Source organism: Thalassophryne amazonica, chromosome 23 (assembly GCF_902500255.1).
Source record: "Thalassophryne amazonica chromosome 23, fThaAma1.1, whole genome shotgun sequence".
Lineage (NCBI taxonomy): Eukaryota > Metazoa > Chordata > Actinopteri > Batrachoidiformes > Batrachoididae > Thalassophryne > Thalassophryne amazonica.
Window position 1 is genome coordinate 26,821,174 of NC_047125.1, and position 21,835 is coordinate 26,843,008.

Genomic DNA, 21,835 nt, shown 5'->3' on the forward strand with positions numbered 1-21,835 from the left:
AAAATGGATCTTCATCCTGTGTTTGAGGATTGTCAGCTTGTTTCTGCTCAGACAGACTCGTATCGACGTCATCAGTGTTTTGATAGGTTTTTTTTTTTTTCTCTTTATTTTCTCAAACTCTACACATTAGCATTAAACACACAAAACGGTAACTCCTTAATTTTAACCTTTACTTTCCAAGTTCTCAACCTGTGTAGCTAATGCTTGTAGAACCAGCATTAGCTTTGTGATGCTAATGTAAAGTCACTGTTGGTTTTTGGAAGCTAATGTTAGCCCTTCCCATCATGCTAGCATGCCAAGCTAATGCTACCTCACCCTGTTGACATTTCAAGATTGTTACTGCCCCCGGTCTCTTTGCTAACGCAAGCTCATTTTGTCATTAAAGGAAGCTACAGCTGCCTTGTCTGTCCTATTAGCAGGGGTCACTTTACGTGTGTGAAGTTAGCTTTCATTGCCATTCAGAGAGATAAGGTTACCTTTCATTTTCCTTTGGCAAATCTAACATTAACCTCACTGCCCTATCGGTTTGTGAAGCAATCAATTTATATTTTCAGCTTGTGCAGTTAATCTAACAACTAAAGTTAGCATTTCCCATCAGCTTGACAAGCTAACAATAGCATGTCTTGTCATTCAGGGAGCTGAAGTTGCTTACACTTTCTATTTACAGAGCAAACTAATGTTCGCTGATGATTGAAAAGCTAGTTAGCAACATTAACTTCTGTAGCGAAAGTGCAGGCTGTTGTTTATCTTGTTGGCCTGTCATGCTAGCTGTAGCTCTTACTGCTCTCAGACTCTGGAGCTAAAGTTGTATCATATTTGTTAATGTCATTACATGATTCAGTCCGACTTGTCCTGCACATTTGCAAAAGCGCATCTTTGGTAAGAATAATGACGCCCAATATAATTACTTGTGTTGGTTTTGAAGCTAGTGTTAGCTCATCCTTTAGCATGCCATCTTCTTCATGCTAACAGGGGCCATTTAATTTTTCCAGAAAAAAGAAAACAAAATACATGAAGCTGATATAGTGCACCAACTTTTTTTAAGCATCTGAATAATTTGTTAAAAACCTATAAAGTCTTTATGGTTTCAATTTTTGTTCAGAAGACAAGTTTGAGAGACTGTTGAAGGAATTTAACCATCACCCTGAAGCGATAATGACCAACATTCAACCCGTCTTAATTCTGCTTCCTAAGAGTATGTTGTGCCTTGCTTGAGAGCACTGTGGCAGTCACTCAGCTGATCAAGAACTTTTGTTGTTTTTATTGAAACTGTCAAACGCAGTGGTTTTACACTGATGGTGCAGTTATACAGGAAAATATTTTGTCTTTTTTTTCTATAGCTGCTCCCGATGTTTGCTGAAGTCCCAGCTATGGGTTCTTTTGCAAATATATTTTCAAAGAAAGTATTGTTGTGATATGGAATGGTGTTTTAGATCTGAATGTGTACGTGAAGAGCTGGAGTGTTTGTAATTTGTATTTTATTGTCCGTGTGAGGACACATAGCCTGTACTGTGATTATAGTCTCTACCCTTCACCCCTTACCTTTTTATTATCATTTCAAATAAAGAAAAATTAAATTCAGACTTCTTTATTCTAAAATTAAAATATATTTTATGACATTATTAGTCTCTTTAATAATGAAAAAAGAATCTTGCACATTTCAGAAAGCATCTGCTGTCCAACTGTGCGCGCGCTAGAGGTGGGAGAATCGATCCTAATATCAATACCAATGCTGGTATTGATATTGAACGCAGGTTCAACAAAGTCTACTCTCTGTAAGAGCTGCGCTGTGTCACACAACACAGAGCAGCGCACCCTCCCCCCTCTGGTCTTTTGTTGTTGCGCCGTCACGTGGCTCAGCGGCGCCTGCCAATGTTGTTGTGTGTTAATTTTGTTGTATTGTGGTTTGTCAGCCCTCGACCTCAGGAGATTTTAAGTTGTGTTGAGTGATTTTTTTTTTTTTTCAAACAAAAGTGTTGATTGTGATAAAGTATTTTGATGTCACGTACAATGTTTGGCGAAATTCTAACCTAGTTCTGGATCCTTTGGATCTATGAAGCTTAAATATGAAAAGGTATCAATATTGGCGATACTGGGCCTGTATTTACTTGGTATCGGATCAATACCAAAATTCCCCGTATCACCCACCTCTAGTGCGTGCACATGTATGCATGTAAAGTCTTGCTTCCCTCATTCACTACTTCTCTTTCATGGCTCAATTCAAACAAAATCCTTTCTGCTGGTTAAAACTCAGTTTTTAGGAAATAACTTATGTGAAACAACCAAAAACTTTAAATGTATTAATCCATCACCTGTCCAGCGTTCACTAACCATCCAGCAGGGGGCAGACACGTCTATGGGAGGTCTGCTGGGCAAAACAACGATGCTCACCTCAACTTTCACGAGCGCCACTAGCTTAGCTTATAGCTCAGCTATGCCCACCTCCTTTTTTTTATTTATTTAATTAAATTCAAAAATTGTTCTCTATAATAACTCGTTAATTTCGGGAGTGACGAAAAGACAAATTTATTTAGCGGGTGGACACTGCGTCTCTGAGTTGTTTGGGGCGGGGCAAGTGAAGGAGGCGTGTCCTCAGGGTGAAACGTAGACGGGTTTTTTTTTTCCCTTCACGGAAGAGAGGAAAAGGTTCTGACTGAAACCGAGAAAGACCAGAACGAGTGAGGACGAAAAAGAACCTTTAAAGCAAGTCAGCGCAAAAACGAGGTTGAAGAGACCTGGGAAGAACCGGAAGGAGAGCGTGACCTGCTCGCCGAAGGACCGACGCATCACCGGGTGCAGCACAAATGGGAACCCGGGTCTCCGAGGCGTGATAACCGGCTTGACTTGCGGACCTGAAAGAGGACAGTCAGGATATGGCCCACGTAGACAACGGAGCGACCGCCGAGGACGAGGTACGACACACTGCCGGCACGTTTCTATGACGACGTTACTATGGTAACCGGTTATCTTGCAGTATTTCTGTGGCGAGTTCGCGATTTTTCGCGCTATAATACAGAGTTAATGCGACCTGTACAGGGGCGGCTACAGAATATTCTGTGGAGGGGGGCGGAATCAAACGATTTAAAATACGCACAATTTTGAAATGTTTCCGAGCAAAATCTGATTTAATGTTTAGATTTCAGAGCTGCAGGTGCTACAGGTATTAAAAAATCAACTAATCAATCAGTGGAGTTGCAGTTGTAAATCTGTTGCCAATCCTAAAAAGCACTTTAATTTCAATGTTCAAAGTATTCAATAGGGGGCAGATTCTTTAGCAGATTTTGTCATTTATCATTGGAGACAAATTATGCAAAAAGGTCACTGTGGTTGATGTTATTATTGCTCGATACACGGCATCCATGTTCTCTTGTGTGTTTGAACAGTTAAAAAGCAAGAATGTTTGTGCTTTAAGGGTGTGCACATGTTAATATTAGATTAGTTTTGTGGCTTAACTGGTTCTGTTTTGCATTATATTTGTGTTGTTTGCAGTTGGCGGCTAATCTCTGAGGTTTGTTGGATGTCAGAGGTTTGATCATTTGTTGAACTCAGGAGAGAAGATGTTTACGCAGAAAACAGTATATCAGTATCTTGTGGTCCTTCCCGAGAGAATGTCACTAGTGCCTTTTTAATATTACCTCTGATTTGATCTTGACCGTTTGACGTGATCAGTGTTGATTCACCAAGCGTGATTGAAATCGCCATTTGCGTTTTGAAGACTTCATTGAGGGCAGACATTGTGTCCAGGCTTGGTTAGTAATGTGGTACATGAAACACCTATTCTCATCAGATGGTTTTTAAAGTGTTAGTGATAAATTCAAAAACGAAAGTTATATTTGGTTTAACCACACTCAGAATTGGAAACACGGTTAGAACTAGAAGGGGGGAGGTGTAGTTTCCATCTACAGCTTTTGTGTTGTCAATTTGGCTAATTGTTCCACACAGATATGCAGCTTTAAAACAGATTGCTGTGGAAAATTGCTAATTGTGAGTAGCAATACAACGTTTTCCAGTTAACCGTAAAGATCCTCACAATTGGGTCAAGGCAGTGATGTGAGACGCTGTGCTGAATTGCACTGGAATTAATTAAAATTTCCAGGAAAATTTACCTTTTAGTTATGATGTTAGATGTGTTTTGGTTTTTATTTTCTACTCGATGACCTTTAGTATGTCTGTAAAGCCAACTGTAGCTGTTCTCGGCGTCATGCCGACAGGTTTATTATATTTGTCTACAGTGTGTACTCTGTATTAGGTGAGGTGCTGCTATCAGTTTTCTCCTGTGTGTGTGTGTGTGTGTGTGTGTGTGTGTGTGTGTGTGTGTGTGTGTGTGTGTGGGGGGGGGGGGGGGGGGTCTCTTATGTAAATCGTGTTTCAGATTTCACCCGCAGGCTGTCTTCTGCACAACAACACCAAACAGAATGTGTCGCTCAAATCTGACAGAATATTTTAGAACAGCAACATTTATTATAATAATAATAATGTGTATTGAAAATATTGGTTTGAAATAGTTTCATTGGCCTTTATTATTAAAAATGTCAGCAAATTCTCACTGTGGTTTCAGCGTTAATGGAGTCTCGTGTTTCTTGAAGTGTCGTGTGTTTGTAATGGGGGTTATTATGGTATGTTTGCACTTCAGAAGTGGTTGTTTTAAGGATTGCTTGGTTTTTTTTATGGTTTCACTAGTTTTCTTTATTCTTGATTTGTTTTATGTGATTATCAAAGGCTTCCAGTGCTCTTTTATTATTTTATAGGGGGTGTCACTTTTCTTTTTCTGGTGTGTCAGATGTTCAGGAGGTTGTGATTTATTCTGTTTGGTGCTTGAAATGGAGACTTGTCTCATCAGTTTACAAAAAGATGTCATAGTTTTTGAGAGTTTCCTGTGTTTGTGAGTGCTCTGTTTTTATATTACGAAGTCAAACTACTTATTTTGCAGGTGAATGGGCGGAGTTTGTCCCACGTCACACCTCAGCAGTTTATGAGCTCACAGACCTTCTCTGTCAGCCTCGCGTCTGACTTGCCACATTATAGAGGAATTCCGGTGACTCAGTGCTTTAGTGAGGCGAGCTTTGTTTATTGTAAAATAAATTCTTTAAATGCAGTGGACTGTTGTCGCCTGACGTCCCTGTTTAGCAACGCAGCAGATTCACAGTGTTAGCCTATTAGGCTTAATCATGGTGTGGAGCTGAGTTGACTTGGTTCAGGATCTTGGGCTTGAATGCGATGTAACTGCAAAGATAAAATCCAGAAATGCTTCAGGAACCAACCATCCTGATATACAGTGATATGTCTTAAATCCTCTTGACAAACTTTGACATATACCAATATTAAAAGAATAAATGTCAGCAACAGTGGAAAAAAATATTCAAATTAAAGAGCTGATATAAAAAAAAATAAAATGTACAGTACTCACTTTTTATTGTAGTGTTTCCAGTGCTATGGCCAGTGGTATGTGTTAATAAAATTCAATATATTGTCCAGTGCACAAATTTGTCCGTTTTGCTAATTTTTTAAATTTAAGTCCTTATATTAAGTAACAGCACATGCTGTGGCGTGCACACACGGCAATGACTTTGTCTGTTGTTAAACTTGCCCCTAGGGAAACACTGTTTAAAAAAAAAAAAAAAAAAAAGGTGAGTTCCACTTCTAGCAAAATGTGCATCTTATACTCCAGTGTGTCTTATGCATTTTCTTTTTTAATTATTTGTTTAGAGGTGCGACTTACACAGTAGGCCAATTTTTTTTATATCCAGATGTTAATATAGTTTATGAGCTAAAGCTAAAATCGGTGCAGAGTTCTGTGCACAGGTTCTAGTTGTCTCGAAGAAGACTTGATTGCTGCATGGTGGTGAGTTTGAGCAACTTTTCTTTGCCTTTTGTGGTCCTCAGGTCAGGTTTGAATGTTTATCGACATTCTGGGGTCATGGGATTTAATCTGTTTCCATTATAAACAAAGAACAGTTTTAGTATTCTGGAGCTTTGGGTTTGTTTCTTAATTTTGGGTTCTGACATCTGTGGTGATTCATAATTGTTATCATGAACTGATAGGAAGCCTCTTGTTGCAGAAAACATTTTTTTCACATGATAACATAATCAGAAACTATGATTTGTGTGTTCTGTATGTACTTGAACCTTTATGAGGTTCCATCATTTTAAAACTAAGTTAAGTGTGATCAGATAGAAGGACTGAAATAGAAGACGTGGAAAGTACAGATACCGAAACTAGAAGAGGCTGATGTCAGAAGGTTGTCTATCTAATCAATTAGTCAACAACCGAGTCCTCTGACCAACCACGCTCACCCCAGACCAGAACACACAATCAGGCAGCAAACATCACACAGCTGCCTCTTTGGATTGTTGACAAAAATCAGAACTACTTGTTTCCATGCAATTATACAAGATTAATTCACGTTTCTATCAGATATCAGAACCAACAATTTAATAATGACAGTAATTATTAGGCCACCTTTCGGAGGAGCTGTGCTGCTTTCAGTCCCCTTAGAGAACCAATACCCTTCCTGATCCACCGTGTAATGAGAACCTTCTGCATGGCCTCAGTGACGCATTTCCTGTCCTGTCCGGGCCCAGGACTCAAATGTTGCCGACCTGTATGGAACCTTTATTTACATTTACACACTCTCCAGACAAACTGGGGTCCAGTTAAGTTTATTTTATTTAGGTACTGTACATCTGCATGCTTTGCACAGCCCCATTCCACTATGCTATATTTATTTGACAGTGAACATAGTTTTGCCTATTTGTCTATTTGACTTCAATACTACTTAGAAGTATTTTTTCCTTTTCTTTTTATTGTTGTTTATGCACCAGTGACACCAGATAAAATTGCTTGTTTGTGAGAACTTACTTGCTAATAAATTTGATTCTGATTTATATATATATATGTGTGTAGATTTATTAACCCCTGCCCAGAGTATACTGTGCTTCCCTCTTTTTGGGTGTTTGTTGAGTGGACTTGCACTGTTCTGGATTAGAGTGGCTGTGAACACAGTGGCCTGACCGCCGGGTCGAGGCAAAGCTTCACTCACTGTGTGCTACTGTATATTATTATGTAAGAAGTCACTCCGCTGCTGTTATTAGCATCCTGCCGATGGCCAACGTTTGTGTGTTTCTGGAAACGCCAGTAAATCTTATGATCCTTTAACCCACTCCAGTCATATCTAAAGCTGACTGAACCACTCAGCAGCATCCACAGATGAATTATGACTTGGATACACTAAGCTGGTCCCTGTTTGAAGGTTGGATCCACCTGATCGTTTTCCTTGCTGTTCTGCAGAAGCTCATTTTTGTGTCTTTCCCAGGCCAGGCAGGACTAAAGAGTCCTGCCTGGTCTACCGGAATAGGTTGGGCTGGAAACTGAAGGCATTTTTTGTGCCAGAGGGACTTTTTCTCTAGTTCTTGGAGCAGAAGGAACAAAGTACCTCTTTTGTTTGTGTTTGCGCCACATGGAAATGGGAATGACCATAGTTCTTAGAATGCCATCTGGATAATTTTTTTAAGCTCCTACTTCAGAGTAGGGATGCTTGCGGCACTTCAGGAACCATTCCTGGCAGAAGTGTGCATTCCTACTAGGTTCCAACTGAAAAGAAAAAAAAAAAAAAAAAAAAAAGAACGCTAATGGGCATGGGTAGTTACTGGGGAATCTTCCAAAGTGGGTAGTCCCTGGAAATACTTGTCTTTTGTGGACTTATTGTGGAACCCACTGTCGCGCTTTGGTTGCTGCTATGAAGCTGATCATCATAACTGTTATGTATTAAAATTGCTAAGTGCGTAATAAACTGATATCCAGTGAACACATATTTGATTGCATTTTAATTGAATGAAGACTATACCAAGAAGATAATCCAGGTATAGTCTTGAATTTACTGCAACTTGAATAACTGACAATAGTGTTAACAAAAAAAATGTAAAGTCACGAATAAAGTGGACTATACGGACCTGACTGGTACCAACTTTACCTCCTAAAAGTAGCCAGTCGGGATGTTATTCGGTCTATGACATGGATATTTTGAGGTCAGATCTGACCTCTGTATTTACATGTTTTCTAGGACTGCTTTGAAGATGCATATGACCGGATACCTGCGTGAGTAGAAACTTTCCAGTAGTAATTCTCTAACTCTGTGCCACATGTTGTATGTACATGTATGTTGCATCTGTGTTCAGGGCGTGTCGGATGGACCTGCAGACCGCGATTCAAGAAACTCAGTGTGCTCTTAATCTAGTTCTCAACAACAGGTTCTCTGAAGCCCTGGACCTCCTCAAACCATGGTAACCAAAGCCACTGCTCTATTGCTGTGTATTATGCGTTGTTGGTACTGCTGGTGCCAGTATGAGTATCACGTGGCATATCCACTGATGCTGGGACAGTCGTCACTGTAACTAGTATTGGACCTAGTACCATTACAGTACTGCTGAGTCTAACTGGAAGTACTTTTCGGAGTGGAACTTACAGATGCCATCACAGGTCTTACTAGTACAGTCAGTGATACTGACACCACTTCTGATCGACGTACCACCACTTGTTATTGTACCGGATCACAATCAGTTGGTACCTGCAGAAGTACCAGGAATGACCTGCATAGTCAGAATTGCAGTACCAGTACTAATATGTCCTTCCAGTTGAAATATAATGTTTTGCAGTACTAACAGCAGCACACACAGTACTAGCTGAACTGCTAGTAGATGGTCAGTACTGCTGGCAATTCAACTAGTACTATGATCATTACTACTCATCTGGTGTGATCATCCAACTTTCTATAATGGGAACCAGTATTGCTTGTAATATGATAGTGTTTTTCTATGGATCATTGCGTTTCAAATGGACAGTATGAATACTTGTAGGTGCTGTATATTTTAGGTGGAGGGACAGTATGTACCACGCTCTGGGCTACAGCAGTATCCTGGTCATGCAGGCGGCCATGACCTTTGAACACAGAGACATCCAGATTGCCATTGCAACCATTAAGGAGGCATTGCAGACGTGTCAAAGGTGAGAGATTAATGTTTTATTGCCCCAATTTCGTTGTAACCCCCCCACCGAACAGTGACAGTAAATACTATTCTATTCCATTCTGTTCTATTGGTTAAAGTTTGGAGTTGTTAGTTTTTTGTTACTAGTGCAGTGCCCGTAGGAAGTTTGTATTCCTATAGAAAATTGGGAGCTTAAGTAGATTTCTCATGGATGGTCGTATGTGGCTGTGTTTGAAGGTGGGATGTAGAAAGAGGTGCACTTATGTTTTATTATTTGACTATAGTCTCTCATATTGCTTTTAAAAGCAAACAGTTTTATTGTCAATTATATGAAAATAAAAGGATTCCTATTAAACAGGTTATTGGAAGACAGTCAGACAAAATTAAACTGAAGATTTAGAATATTTGAAACAGCAAAGCAGGACCCCGCCTCCTGAACACAGTTTATTTAAACTTGAACTTGCTGCAAATATAAGACTTTATTCAGCTTATGTACTTAAGGAAACTTTGTACAAATTGTGGGAAAATCTATTTTATTCAGCTTATGTACTGACTGAAACGTTGTAGTGGGGAAATTTGTTGGTGTTACCCAAAAACTGATTTTAGCTAACGTCTCATCAGTGTCAAGTTAAACTCAATTGCAAGGAACACTGACAGCATGCCTTTCACAGTAAAAGTATTTGCTGGGATGCTGATATTAAATGTTTTATTGTGAAACGGTGCGAGCAACATGAACTATCTGATGTTGTTTAACTTTGCTACCAGTAACATGGGCAAGCCACGCCATCTTGGAAGTACCAATGTTATGCTATTTAAAATAAAGTTTTCAAAATAAAGGTTTTGAAAATTAATCCCCAAAATTTTCATAATAAAGGATGCACATCACCGTGCCATGTGCAAGCCATATCCGGAAGCTGAGGTCGATCTGACAGACAGTCAGAGATATGCAAGCCACACACACACACACACACACACACACACACACACACACACACACACAGACGCTTCTTGCTTTATAGATAGATTTGAAAATAATGTATAAATGTATCCAACCAGTTGAATGCACGTCACAAGCATAGCCAGCAACATTTTTCAGGTTTTCAAAGTTCATTGTGTTTAAAAAAAAAAAAAAAAAAAAATTAAAAAAAAATTTTTTATAGAATAATGACAAACTAAAATGTCAGTGTCATGTCTTTGTGCAGGTTTCGGAAGAGGAACTCAATGGTTGGATCTTTGACCAGTCTCATCAATAAACATTCCAACCTGCAAGAAGGTACATGCCAAACACATGCCCCGCCCACAGGATTTGATTGACAGCTTTAAGTGATGGTGGCTGTGTTGTGTTGCATTGTTTGTTTGCAGAGGAGATGCATGCAGAGCTCTGCTACGCCGAGTGTCTGCTACAGAAAGCCACGCTCACCTTTGTGCAGGTCAGAACGGCACTATCATCAATCAGAAACCATCAAAGATGAACAAATTACTGAGCCCCCACGGCCTTAAATTATTCAGTCCTGTAAAATGTCATGAAGTAATTCAAATGACTGTATCCAGTTTATCTCACATTCAGCCCGTTTAAACAAGATAAATTTTAGGGTTAAAATTTTAATATCCTTCTGTCAGCACTTTGGTTGCTGCTGTTGCTAAAATTTCAAGTTTTATTGATTTTAACTGACTGTGGGGAATTCCTCAGTGTTTGTGGCCCGGTCACATGGCACACGGCGATCGCGGAACGAAGGCAAAAAGTCACAAAGCCACAAATCATCTAGAAAAAGTGGAAGAATGAGCCAGCACTTCACCCATCACTGAAAAGCCTGCGAGTGCAGAGCGCATAAAAGACCGAAACAAAACCAAAACTAACTAAAGAAAAACAAAGCTAACGGTGACCTTGACGTTGTGATCATTTCTGCAGCAAGTCTGTGCTCTCCACAGCCACCTGCAGCTGCATTGTCTTGACAACAGGTTTGTCTTCACTACACCAATGTGTGCGTGCACATGCACGTTCTTACCGCTGTTGTTTCTGTATGGAAAAAGTTGCTTTCCGTCCCACATGTGGACGAGTCACGTTGATCTCGTCAGATCTTTAATTATTGATCTGTTCAGATATCGTCAATGTTCGTGCCAGACGTCGGACTTGAGAGGTTGGACGACAATCAAACAGAATGCTGATAGTACGGGAACTACACAAACGATGAGGAACCGTCAAGACAGAAAGCAAAACGGAATACGGACGAATTGAGGTTGTCAGGATTTGTTCGCATTTTTCAACACTTTGAAAATTCTGGTGAAGCACCAGCTACAGAAATGAAGCTGGACGATGGTTAAATGATGTCAACGTACGTCCAGATTTCTTGTTTTGTTTTGGCTATGGTGTCCTTCGTTAGTGCCGTGTGACAGGGGTTTAAGACATCAGTGTTGCATATGACATTTGATGATTTTGAGAATTTGATTAGATTTTCTGCAACATTTTTACAAAGATTTGTTTGTGTCTGAGGAAACAAATTTTTGTACATCGAGTACATAGATCTCAATTCAATTAATTTTTATTTATACAGCGCCAAATCACAACAAAGCTGTCTCAAGGCTCTTTACAGGGGTTAGGTCTAACCTTATCAAGCCCCTTGAGCAATCACACAGCCGATAGTGGTAAAGAAAAACTCCCTTTGATATTGAGCAAGGAACCTCAAGCAGACCAGACTCAGAGGGGTGACCCACTGCTTTGGCCATTCTAACAGTTACAAGGTTTTTACAAAGCTGAAGAAGCAGAAAAAACAGAATAGCATCAAAAACACATCTGATGTGGCATTCCTCTGGGATCAGTTCTTGAGCCACTCACTATGTCAAAAATTCTCTGCATCACCCAGAAATAAAAGTATCTGGAGGTTTAAGATGTGACCTTCTTCCATGAAGGGATAGTGATCTATGGTGCAAGTGCACTGACATTCTTTTTGAAGTTACCTCTGTTTTTCTTGTAGCACAAGTTCTGAACCTCACTTATGTAAACACCCGAATACACAAAGAAGTCCACCAAAATTTGCTTGAATTATTATGTCACTTGCAAAAGTGAAATTATCCTTGTTTATGCCAAAGAGGAAAGTCTAAAAAGTCAGTCGTCACTTTAAGGATTTATTTATTTTTGTTGTTAAACCCAAATGAACTTCAGATGTCATTATAGGTTCCTCTTCTGTGTAAACTACTACAAGGAATCATTTGATTGGATTTAGGCCTGAGTTTAGTCCCGATTGACAGGATTGTTACGAAGTGGTGCTGACACATTGACATCAGCAGCTGACACCGGTTTGACCCACATCCCATCTGTCAACAAGTGTTATTAGTTCTTATTCTGTCTTCCAGGATGAGAACATGATCAGTTTTATTAAAGGAGGCATCAAGATTCGAACCAGCTACCAGATCTACAAGTGAGCGACAGATTCAAATCTTAATCACTCATCAACACTTCCATTCCACTGTGAGGTTGTTTGGGATGTAATTCCCCCCATCTCGTCCAATAGAGATTGTCAGAATGTACTGAATGTTGCTCAGGATCTGGCCAGCCAGTCGAACTCCTTCAGGCAATTTGAGGGCGGAGTCAAACTGGGGATTGGCTCATTCAACCTGGTGAGTAGTCAAAGATGTGAGAGTCCCAAGGTGGATCTGCACGTTGATTTGACACAGGTTTTATGTCGGATATTTGGGGAGTAAATTAAATGTATTATTGTTTTAGCATATAAAATCTATAAATTGCTATTTCAGTTTTGCTGTCTGTATCTGTAATATGCGTCACTCTTTTTGTCTTCTTTAGATGTTGTCTCTTCTCCCTCAGAGGATTCTGAGGTTGCTTGAGTTCATTGGATTCTCTGGAAACAGGGTTTGTAAATCCTCACTGAACCATATAGAACGCTGTACCCTGTAAATTTAAAATGTTTGCTGTCACTAACTACGTGATTGGACCGATGCTGCCGTTAACGATTTGCGGTGACGCCTCTGGGTTTTGTCTCTGCAGGGGTTCGGTTTGTCTCAGCTCAGTGAGGGAGCTTCCCGTCACAGTTTGCGCTCCATCCTCTGTGCTCTGACGTTGCTCTTCTACCACACTTATGTGTCGCTGATACTTGGTAGGAATGTAAAAGATAACGCAATGCTAAAATACCCTTGGCCGTATGAGCATTGATCTATCTATCAGGTTAAAATAGGTGTGTTATCAGATTACAAAAACAGCGGTTTCAGTTTTACAAGTGTTTATTTCTAGCTAGTTTTACATAATACGAGGTCTGTCCATAAAGTATAGGTCCTTTTAATTTTTTTCAAAAACTATATGGATTTCATTCATATGTTTTAACGTCAGACATGCTTGAACCCTCGTGCGCATGCGTGAGTTTTTCCACGCCTGTTGGTGACGTCATTCGCCTGTGAGCACTCCTTGTGGGAGGAGTCGTCCAGCCCCTCGTCGGAATTCCTTTGTCTGAGAAGTTGCTGAGAGACTGGCGCTTTGTTTGATCAAAATTTTTTCTAAACCTGTGAGACACATCGAAGTGGACACGGTTCGAAAAATTAAGCTGGTTTTCAGTGAAAATTTTAACGTCTGAGAGATTTTGAGGTGATACTGTCGCTTTAAGGACTTCCCACGGTGCGAGACGTCGCGCAGCACTCTCAGGCGCCGTCATCAGCCTGTTTCAAGCTGAAAACCTCCACATTTCAGGCTCTATTGATCCAGGACGTCGTGAGAGAACAGAGAAGTTTTAGAAGAAGTCGGTTTCAGCATTTTATCCAGATATTCCACTGTTAAAGGAGATTTTTTTAATGAAAGACGTGCGGACGGATTGCAGCGTCGGCTCGCTGCCGCCGCGACGCTCCGCCACAGGAAAAACACCTCTGTTGGAAGCCTTAAGGACAAGTTGGAACATGTCCAGCTGTTAAACAATTTCTCATATACTCACTCCACTGAAAGCCATCAAAAGCCGCCTGGATTTTACAAATGGTTATCAACACGGAGGTGTTTTTCCTGTGCCGCCGCACCGCGCCGGCTGCGTCCCGACGCGCGGACCCGTCCGCACGTCTTTCATTAAAAAATCTCCTTTAACAGTGGAATATCCGGATAAAATGCTGAAACCGACTTCTTCTGAAACTTCTCTGTTCTCTCACAACGTCCTGGATCAATAGAGCCTGAAATGTGGAGGTTTTCAGCTTGAAACAGGCTGATGATGGCGCCTGGGAGCGCTGCGCGATGTCTCGCACCGTGGGAAGTCCTTAAAGCGACAGTATCACCTCAAAATCTCTCATCAGCCGTTAAAATTTTCACTGAAAACCAGCTTAATTTTTCGAACCGTGTCCACTTTGATGTGCCTCACAGTTTTAGAAAAAATTTTGATCAAACAAAGCGCCAGTCTCTCAGCAACTTCTCAGACAAAGGAATTCTGACGAGGGGCTGGACGACTCCTCCCACAAGGAGTGCTCACAGGCGAATGACGTCACCAACAGGCGTGGAAAAACTCACGCATGCGCACGAGGGTTCAAGCATGTCTGATGTAAAAACATATGAATGAAATCCATATAGTTTTTGAAAAAAATAAAAAGGACCTATACTTTATGGACAGACCTCGTATATGAACATGAGCTTTTGAAAAGAGCAGAAGTTAGCTTTGAGTTAGTGGAAGTTAGCTTGGTGCTAATGTTTGTTAAATGTCTTGTAAATCACTTCAGAGGTATTATTAGGTATCAAAAACAGTGTTTTCATTTCTAGAAATGTTTATTTCTAGCTAGCTTTTACATAATATATGAACATGAGCTTTTGAAAAGAGCAGAAGTTAGCTTTGAGTTAGTGGACATTAGCGTGCATGCTAACATCCGTTAAATGTCTTGTAAATCACTTCAGAGGTATTATTAGGTTTCAGAAAGTGTTTTCATTTCTAGAAGTGTTTATTACTTGCTAGCTTTTACATAATACGGTATATGAACATGAGCTTTTGAAAAGAGCAGAAATAGCTTTGAGTTAGTGGAAGTTAGCGTGCACGCTAACATCTGTTAAATGTCTTGTAAATCACTTCAGAGGTATTATTAGGTTTCAAAAACAGTGTTTTCATTTCTAGAAGTGTTTATTACTAGCTAGCTTTTACATAATATATGAACATGAGCTTTTGAAAAGAGCAGAAGTTAGTGGAAGTTAGCGGGCACACTAATGTACGCTAAATGTCTTGTAAATTACCATACTCTCACGAGCGCCACTAGCTTAGCTTATGGCAAGCTAAAAGTGGACTTCTATCCAGTTTCTGGGTATTCTGTGTTAGTACGTGCCCGCAGCTGACGTGCTTGATGAATTCCTGCACAAAAAAAACAGTTCCCAGATAGTTTCAAAAACAGCATTTTCAGTCTTAGAAATGTTTTTCTCACTAGCTTTTACTTAATAGACAAAGTTTATATCTGCACACAAACGAAACAGAGTTTGCAGCTAGCAACCAGCCTGTGACGTCACGATGTAGCTCTACTTTGATTGGCTGTCACCCCCGCCACTCAAAAACAAAACTCAACAGATTAAAACAGAATGTGACATTTTAACCTCTTAAAATACCTCTTAAGGGGAGGTGATGGTCTAGTGGTTAAGGCATTGGGCTTGAGACCAGAAGATCCTCTGTTCAAATCCCAGCCTGACTGGAAAATCACTAAGGGCCCTCAGGCAAGGTCTTTAATCCCCTAGTTGCTCTGGGTGTGTAGTGAGCACCTTGTATGGCAGCACCCTCACATCAGGGTGAATGTAAGGCATTATATAAAGCACTTTGAGCGTCTGATGCAAATGGATTCAGTACAGAGCCACATTGAGATTTGACACAAATTTTACACTGGAGGCCCTTCCTGATGTAACTCTAGGTCTACATGTAACAGAACCTGCTCATAGCCGCTGGTGTTCCTAAGCAAAATCTGACCATATTGTAGCTTACTATTAAAAATAGTTTGATTTCTGTAGAGTTACCAAGTTGCATGACAGAAGGTCCCTGATGTAAAACTGGTGCCAAATCATGTGACACAATGTGGTGACCTTGAGCAAAAATTGGAGTAGCCCGAGTTGAAATGTCTGTCCACTCAGCAACTTGTCGATTTGTTCACCAGTCACAACGTCATGGTAGAGCAGAAGAGGAAAAACATTATTAAAAAAGAAGACATGAAGTTGAACGTTGGGGTTTCCCAAAAGGCACCTATTAGATTCCAGTCTAGGCTTGATGTTGCTTTTTGAATAACAGCTTCCACGTTCATGGTCTGCTTTTAATTAGAATAAGTTGTGACAGATGACTGTTTAAACTTTAAATCTACTGCCTTAACGTTGCTGTTCTTCATCGGTCGGAGTTCTCCAACCTGCACGATATTGACCGTAACCCGCCTGTGTGTCACATTATGGCTGCAGGTGTTTAGGGCAGGATTTTCTGGATGATGATTTTTGTTTGTTCAGGAACTGGGGAGGGGGACCTGGTGGAAGCTGAAGCTCTGCTGGAACCTTACAAACAGAGATACGCGAACGTAAGACAGATAGACCCGCAAACGCATATTCTCTAATCTTTTAATCCCAAATGAATCGAGTATTTATTCTTTTTTTTTTTCCATCAAGGTCTTCTTATTTAACCCCTTTTTAAAAATTTAAACTTAATTTTCTCTCTTTTAGGGCTCCATTATTCTCTTCTACTCTGCTCGCATCGCAATGCTGCGAGGAAACTTTGAAAAGGTTTGACACCCAAACACTATATATTGTGTGTATTTTCATTTTTATAGCTGACACTTGTGACCATGACAATGCTGCTCTTCCTTGGGTCTGTTTTGCCTTTTTTTATATTTTTATTTTCAACAATAAACTGGAAAAATATTTAAGCCAGATGCAACTTCTCAAATATCATCTCCAGAAAGCCAGTGATTTGACAACTTTGGAATATTTAGGAGCAGATTTTGTATATAATTCACTGTAATCAGTTGATTTGTGTCATTATTCACATAGATGTCAAATATGAAAGATGCAATCTTGTTTTTATACCTATCGTGATATTTCGCGTGATGTAATGAATCTGATCATGTGGGTTTGTTGACTAGCATGGTTGGCGTCATCGTAGGTTAGCTTAGAGGACAAGGAAGTTAAAATCTTAGCCAGAGAGAAGAAATGGTTTGAGAGAGGGGTCAAGGAGCCATTCTATGTGAAACAGTTGAAACCCAGCCTTAACCGGGGAGGAGGTCTGAGACGCTTTGTCCCCTGTTTACAATGGGGTACTCAGGTCAAAGCAGTTTCAGTCTTTTGTTCATGGTAATGAGTCATTCACATCATCAGGAGAGTCGTCAAGGGAGCCATCAGGAGAGGCATCCGTCCTGTCATTAGGAGGGTGCTAACTAGAGCACAATAGGTGCTAATTAGAGCTATTGTTTAGTCACTAGCCTATAGCAGTCTGCCTCTCGGTAGGAGGGGTCTGGTTAGGTTTAAAACTCCAGCTTTTGTGGCTTCTGTTTATTCTTCTCTACAAGAGTCAAGACAGAAGTCAGACTACCAGAGCAAGAATTTTAGCTGAGGAAGCTTCTGTGATTTGAAGCGAAGCATCCTCGCGTCAAGCAACCCAGTCCAGTTGAAGATTCTAGCTTCTCTACTTAGCTTAGAGAAATACCTTGTTTTTGCAGTACTATCTAGGCTTTAAAGGTATTCAGAGGCCACCGAATTGCTTCCTGAAGACGCCACAGGTTCTCTCTTTCGTGATATCAATTTACACCCATTCTTGCCAACTATATCAGTGCGCGTGCTAGCCTAGCCAGGTTGCCACACCAGCTTTTCTACAGGCTAATGTTGTGTAACGTGTTTGTGTTGTGCAGGCGCAGCGCCGGTATGAGGAGTGCATCAGCAGCCAACACGAGTGGAAGCAGATCCACCATCTGTGTTACTGGGAACTGATGTGGACTCATACGTACCAGCAGGACTGGTCGCTAGCTTACCGCTACGCCAACCTCCTGTGCAATGAGAGCCGCTGGTCCAAGGTGAAAACGCAAAAACACATCAGGCATTTAAAGTAATGGCATCAGCTGTGTCCTGGTACACCATGGGTTTAGTCATTTAGGGTCTTGATAAAGGGCAGAAAGGTCAAACATGCATATTTATTCTCTCTACAGGCAATATATGTTTACCAGAAGGCAGCCATCCTCAGTATGATGTCAGAGGACGAAGTCAAGAAGACGGGGGAGGACATTGTCAGCCTCTTTGGGTCAGTCGGTTCATTTTACTTACAGAGCACCAAACCGTAACACAAATTACCTCAAAGTCACTACACATGATTAACAGCTTGACCTTACACTCCTCCTGAGGGAGCATGTTGGTTACTGTGGTAACATCCCCATCACACTCAGCCACGATTCCATTAGGGCCGTAAAAATTTGGGTGGACATAGTAAGAACTTGAACAACATAGTAGGAACGCAGTAGAAACAGACAAGGTCAAACTTTGGACATAATTAATTTTTATAGCGCCAACATTGAGCATTTTTGCAAATGAAGATTGTTGCTACTCTTTGGAAAGCAAGCCACTTTGGGTATTTGGAAAACTTTTTGAAAAGGTGAGGAAATGTTTGCATTGAGAGGATTGGGGTCTTTTCTGAGTCTGTCTTAGGTTATCTGGCACGGGGGAATGTCGTCTGATGTAAATTATATACTAAATGTGTGCAGGCAGGTGGAGGTGCTAAAACAGCGTTTGGCGGGGAAATCTATTCCGACAGAGAAATTTGCAGTGAGGAAGTCGAGACGCTACAAAGCTGCGACCCCGGTCCCCCTGGTCATCCCTGCACTGGTACGAACCCTATGAAGGTCTGATTTGATGGACCATCATTATGTCTCTGACTGACCGTCACTCTGCCCCTCTCTTTCTCTCTCTGTAGGAAATGATGTACGTTTGGAACGGTTTCACCATTGTAGGAAAACGCGCAGACTTTACAGAGTCATTGCTGGTTACATTAGAAAAGGCAGAGGAGCAACTGCGCAACGACCCCAGTGAGTCTAAGGCTGCGTCTCCGGTTTGGGGACACATCCTTTGATGGCTGCATTTTACAATAGCCTGGCCTTCTGAGACCGTGGAGGACGGACAAACCATTCTGAAGTGACACATTTCAGACCATGGAGCATTTTGGGATTCCATCATTGGTTTAACCTGCGCTTATACCTTGTCTCCAAGCAACCTTGACAGTTGCACACGACAAACTAGTGTAGTGTGACCCGTAGTTTAGTAATCATTTTTCAACACTTGTTTGTGTTTTTAAAAAGTTATTTGTAATTGTACTTGTGTCGCCCGAAATTCTTTTTTTTTTTTAATCCCTCAGCCCCAACGGGCTAGACAAGTATTGTCGTCACGCCTGATGTCTGTCTCATAAACCTTTTTGTTTCTCGATGAGACCTGAAGAACTGCCATAGATATTTGTATGATGGGTTAGGGTTTGGTAGACAAAGACCCCCTATTGAAATTCAGACTTAACACTCTACCAAGATGGCTGCCATGTGACAATATGTAACAATACATTTTGTTCAAGTTATTGCGAGCGCAAGAAAGTTTGACAACCCAATACAGTCATATCCTCCTCCTGACCTGCAGGGGTAGTTATCGACCACTAACCCTGAAATTACTCTTAAAAGTACTACAAGGAACCTGATTAATACTGTGAATTACAGCAGGTAGCTGCTGTTGTGCTACTGCTAAAACTAGCGTGGGTATGTTAATATTTGTTGGCCTGTGTCCGTCAGACCCGTCTGAGTTCCATCCAGACGACAGCTGTCTGGTCCAGATGTTGAAGGGCCTCTGTCTGAAACACCTGGGACGGTTACTACAGGCGGAGCTGTGCTTCACACAGGTGTTGTCCAGGTAAAACTTGCCCACCTGCACAGACACACTGTTGGTCATCCGGCATATGATTCTGTTTTTTTCTTTCATTTTTTTATGACCTTTCAGCGAGAGTCGTATCAAATATGATCACTACCTGATCCCCTTTACCCTCTATGAGCTGGGTCTGCTGTATAAACAACAGGGAGACATCACCAAGGCAACCGCGTTCATCGAAAATGCAAAGTTAGTATTGACGCCTGCTACATACAGTTTCCTTAGGTACTCATGCAAAGTGAAGAAAATACAGGAGTTTTATTTCTGAGCATGAAAAGTTTAGTTTGCATTTTAGCAGTTACACCCTGAACCCACAAGGGGCAGTATTGCATGTGATTTTTGTAAGATCATACTTTCATTAATTCTTTAGCGTAGATTTATTTGCTGTGTTGGTACTTATACAGAGTGATGCCAGTTTAAAAATGGCACTAAAAATAACTATTAAATGATATAATGAAATGTTGTACAGTAAAGACAGCCAAAAAATGCTGACCATTGTTCATAAAGCTAAGAAGTAAAATAAATAAAAACTGTAGTGGCAGCATAAATGTTTAAAAGATTTAAAAAAAAAATGTATTCTATGAAATTAAATTATTAAAAAAAATGTAAAGCTTAAAAAAAATTAAATGCAAACTTTGGAAAACTTTACATAGAAAATAGCTGTGGAAATCATAAAATAAGTATAATAAATGTGGCTTCAAAATATTAGGCATTAAATGGCAGTAATTTATTTATTTTTATTAAAAGTGCACATGCGTGTGTGTATGTGAACACAGCCAAATATTTTTGCTTCTAATTTTATTTTAAATCCAGACATTGAGTATATGTTTTATTTTATTTCATGTGTACATTAGTGTTTTATTGAACACAGGGCAAAGTATTTGATGTACTTAATTGGAACACTTTTCTTCATCAGGACAAACTACAAAGACTACTCCATGGAGTCCAGGCTGCACTTCAGGATCCACGCTGCACTGACCAGCCTCAGGGGATCCCCCGTGAGCACACCGTAACGCCAGCGTCACTCACGCCCTTTAACAAACAAAACACTCCTCCTCTGTTATTAATGGACTTATAATTTATTTTATTGAGTACTGGTGAGGTTATTTACGTTGCAGTGGCCTTACTGTCGGCATCCACAAGACAAAATCTTGGTCCAGTCAGTGCCACAACCAGGTATTACTTATGTCATCTAGTCTCACTAACAAGACAAAAATTTACTTTGCAACTTTGAACTCTCAACCCTTCAAACTGCACTTTGAAAAGCCAATTTAGTCGTGATTGTTAGTGAAAAGTCACAGCAGACTGAGTCAAGCTTTTACATGGAGTACAAACGTGCCTCATAGAAAACTTATCAGGTGATCACAATGTGCACACAGCATGCAAAGTGTTGAGTGAAGTACTCAGAGATTCGCAGTTTTTGTATTATAAGGTTTAAAAAAAAAAACCCCTGTCGGGAATAAACAAGTTGATGCTAGCAAGTAGCGATTGTTAGTTATAGAATTAAGACTTTTAAACAGAAATTTCAAACCAGTAGATCAGTTGAGATTATGTTCTGCCCCCAGTGGTTGTCCTTGTTTACAACACAAATCCACATCTTAGCACCTTGTTGGTGAGGAAATGTTTGCTGGACTCAACTTTGCAGATGATGCTGCGATCTCTGTGGACAACCTGATTGCTGGACTCGAGAAGCTGATCAGACTTCCCTGGATCAAGATGAAGATCCAGGCCTTCAGTGACTTCCTGGACATGTGGTGAGATTGTTGGACTTGTTGAGAGTTTCACCTATTCCAGAGCCTTGCCAAAGCCTTCAGTGTGATTCACTGTCCTAAAATCAGACGTTCAGTCTCAGAAACCTGTTATGACAAAACAGATTCAGGTCTTCTTTTCTTCCAGTGGATTTATTTGATGTGGAGATGCTGTGCTTGAAAACAAGGCTTCTGTGCATATATATATTTGGATATTGTGCCTTGGTGGCTTCCCTCACTA

At 40.5% G+C, this 21,835-nt stretch overlaps 1 protein-coding gene across 2 annotated transcripts; it reads left to right on the forward strand.

The window, feature by feature from the left end:
* The first annotated feature begins 2,566 nt into the window (after positions 1–2,566).
* LOC117504745 (tetratricopeptide repeat protein 39B) lies at positions 2,567–20,893 on the forward strand. 2 transcript variants are annotated; one of them, XM_034164240.1, is made up of 19 exons: positions 2,567–2,912; positions 8,061–8,095; positions 8,176–8,280; positions 8,870–9,001; positions 10,185–10,255; positions 10,345–10,412; positions 12,334–12,398; positions 12,492–12,597; positions 12,782–12,847; positions 12,983–13,091; positions 16,415–16,482; positions 16,625–16,684; positions 17,806–17,967; positions 18,100–18,191; positions 18,649–18,769; positions 18,858–18,969; positions 19,714–19,831; positions 19,919–20,035; positions 20,763–20,893. In XM_034164240.1, the coding sequence occupies exons 1-19, from the start codon at positions 2,874–2,876 to the stop codon at positions 20,857–20,859; spliced, it is 1,743 nt and encodes a 580-aa protein (XP_034020131.1). In that variant the 5' UTR covers positions 2,567–2,873; the 3' UTR covers positions 20,860–20,893. The 2 variants fall into 2 exon arrangements, with proteins under 2 accessions (XP_034020131.1, XP_034020132.1); XM_034164241.1 differs by lacking the exon at positions 8,061–8,095.
* Positions 20,894–21,835: the final 942 nt, after the last annotated feature.

Bases quoted from the DNA above. Each gene is read 5' to 3' on its own strand.
- LOC117504745 (XM_034164240.1), top strand. From the start codon at position 2,874: ATGGCCCACGTAGACAACGGAGCGACCGCCGAGGACGAG. The intron at 9,002-10,184 runs GTGAGAGATTAA...GTCTTTGTGCAG, and splicing joins GCATTGCAGACGTGTCAAAG to GTTTCGGAAGAGGAACTCAA. The intron at 18,970-19,713 runs GTGAGTCTAAGG...TGTGTCCGTCAG, and splicing joins GCAACTGCGCAACGACCCCA to ACCCGTCTGAGTTCCATCCA.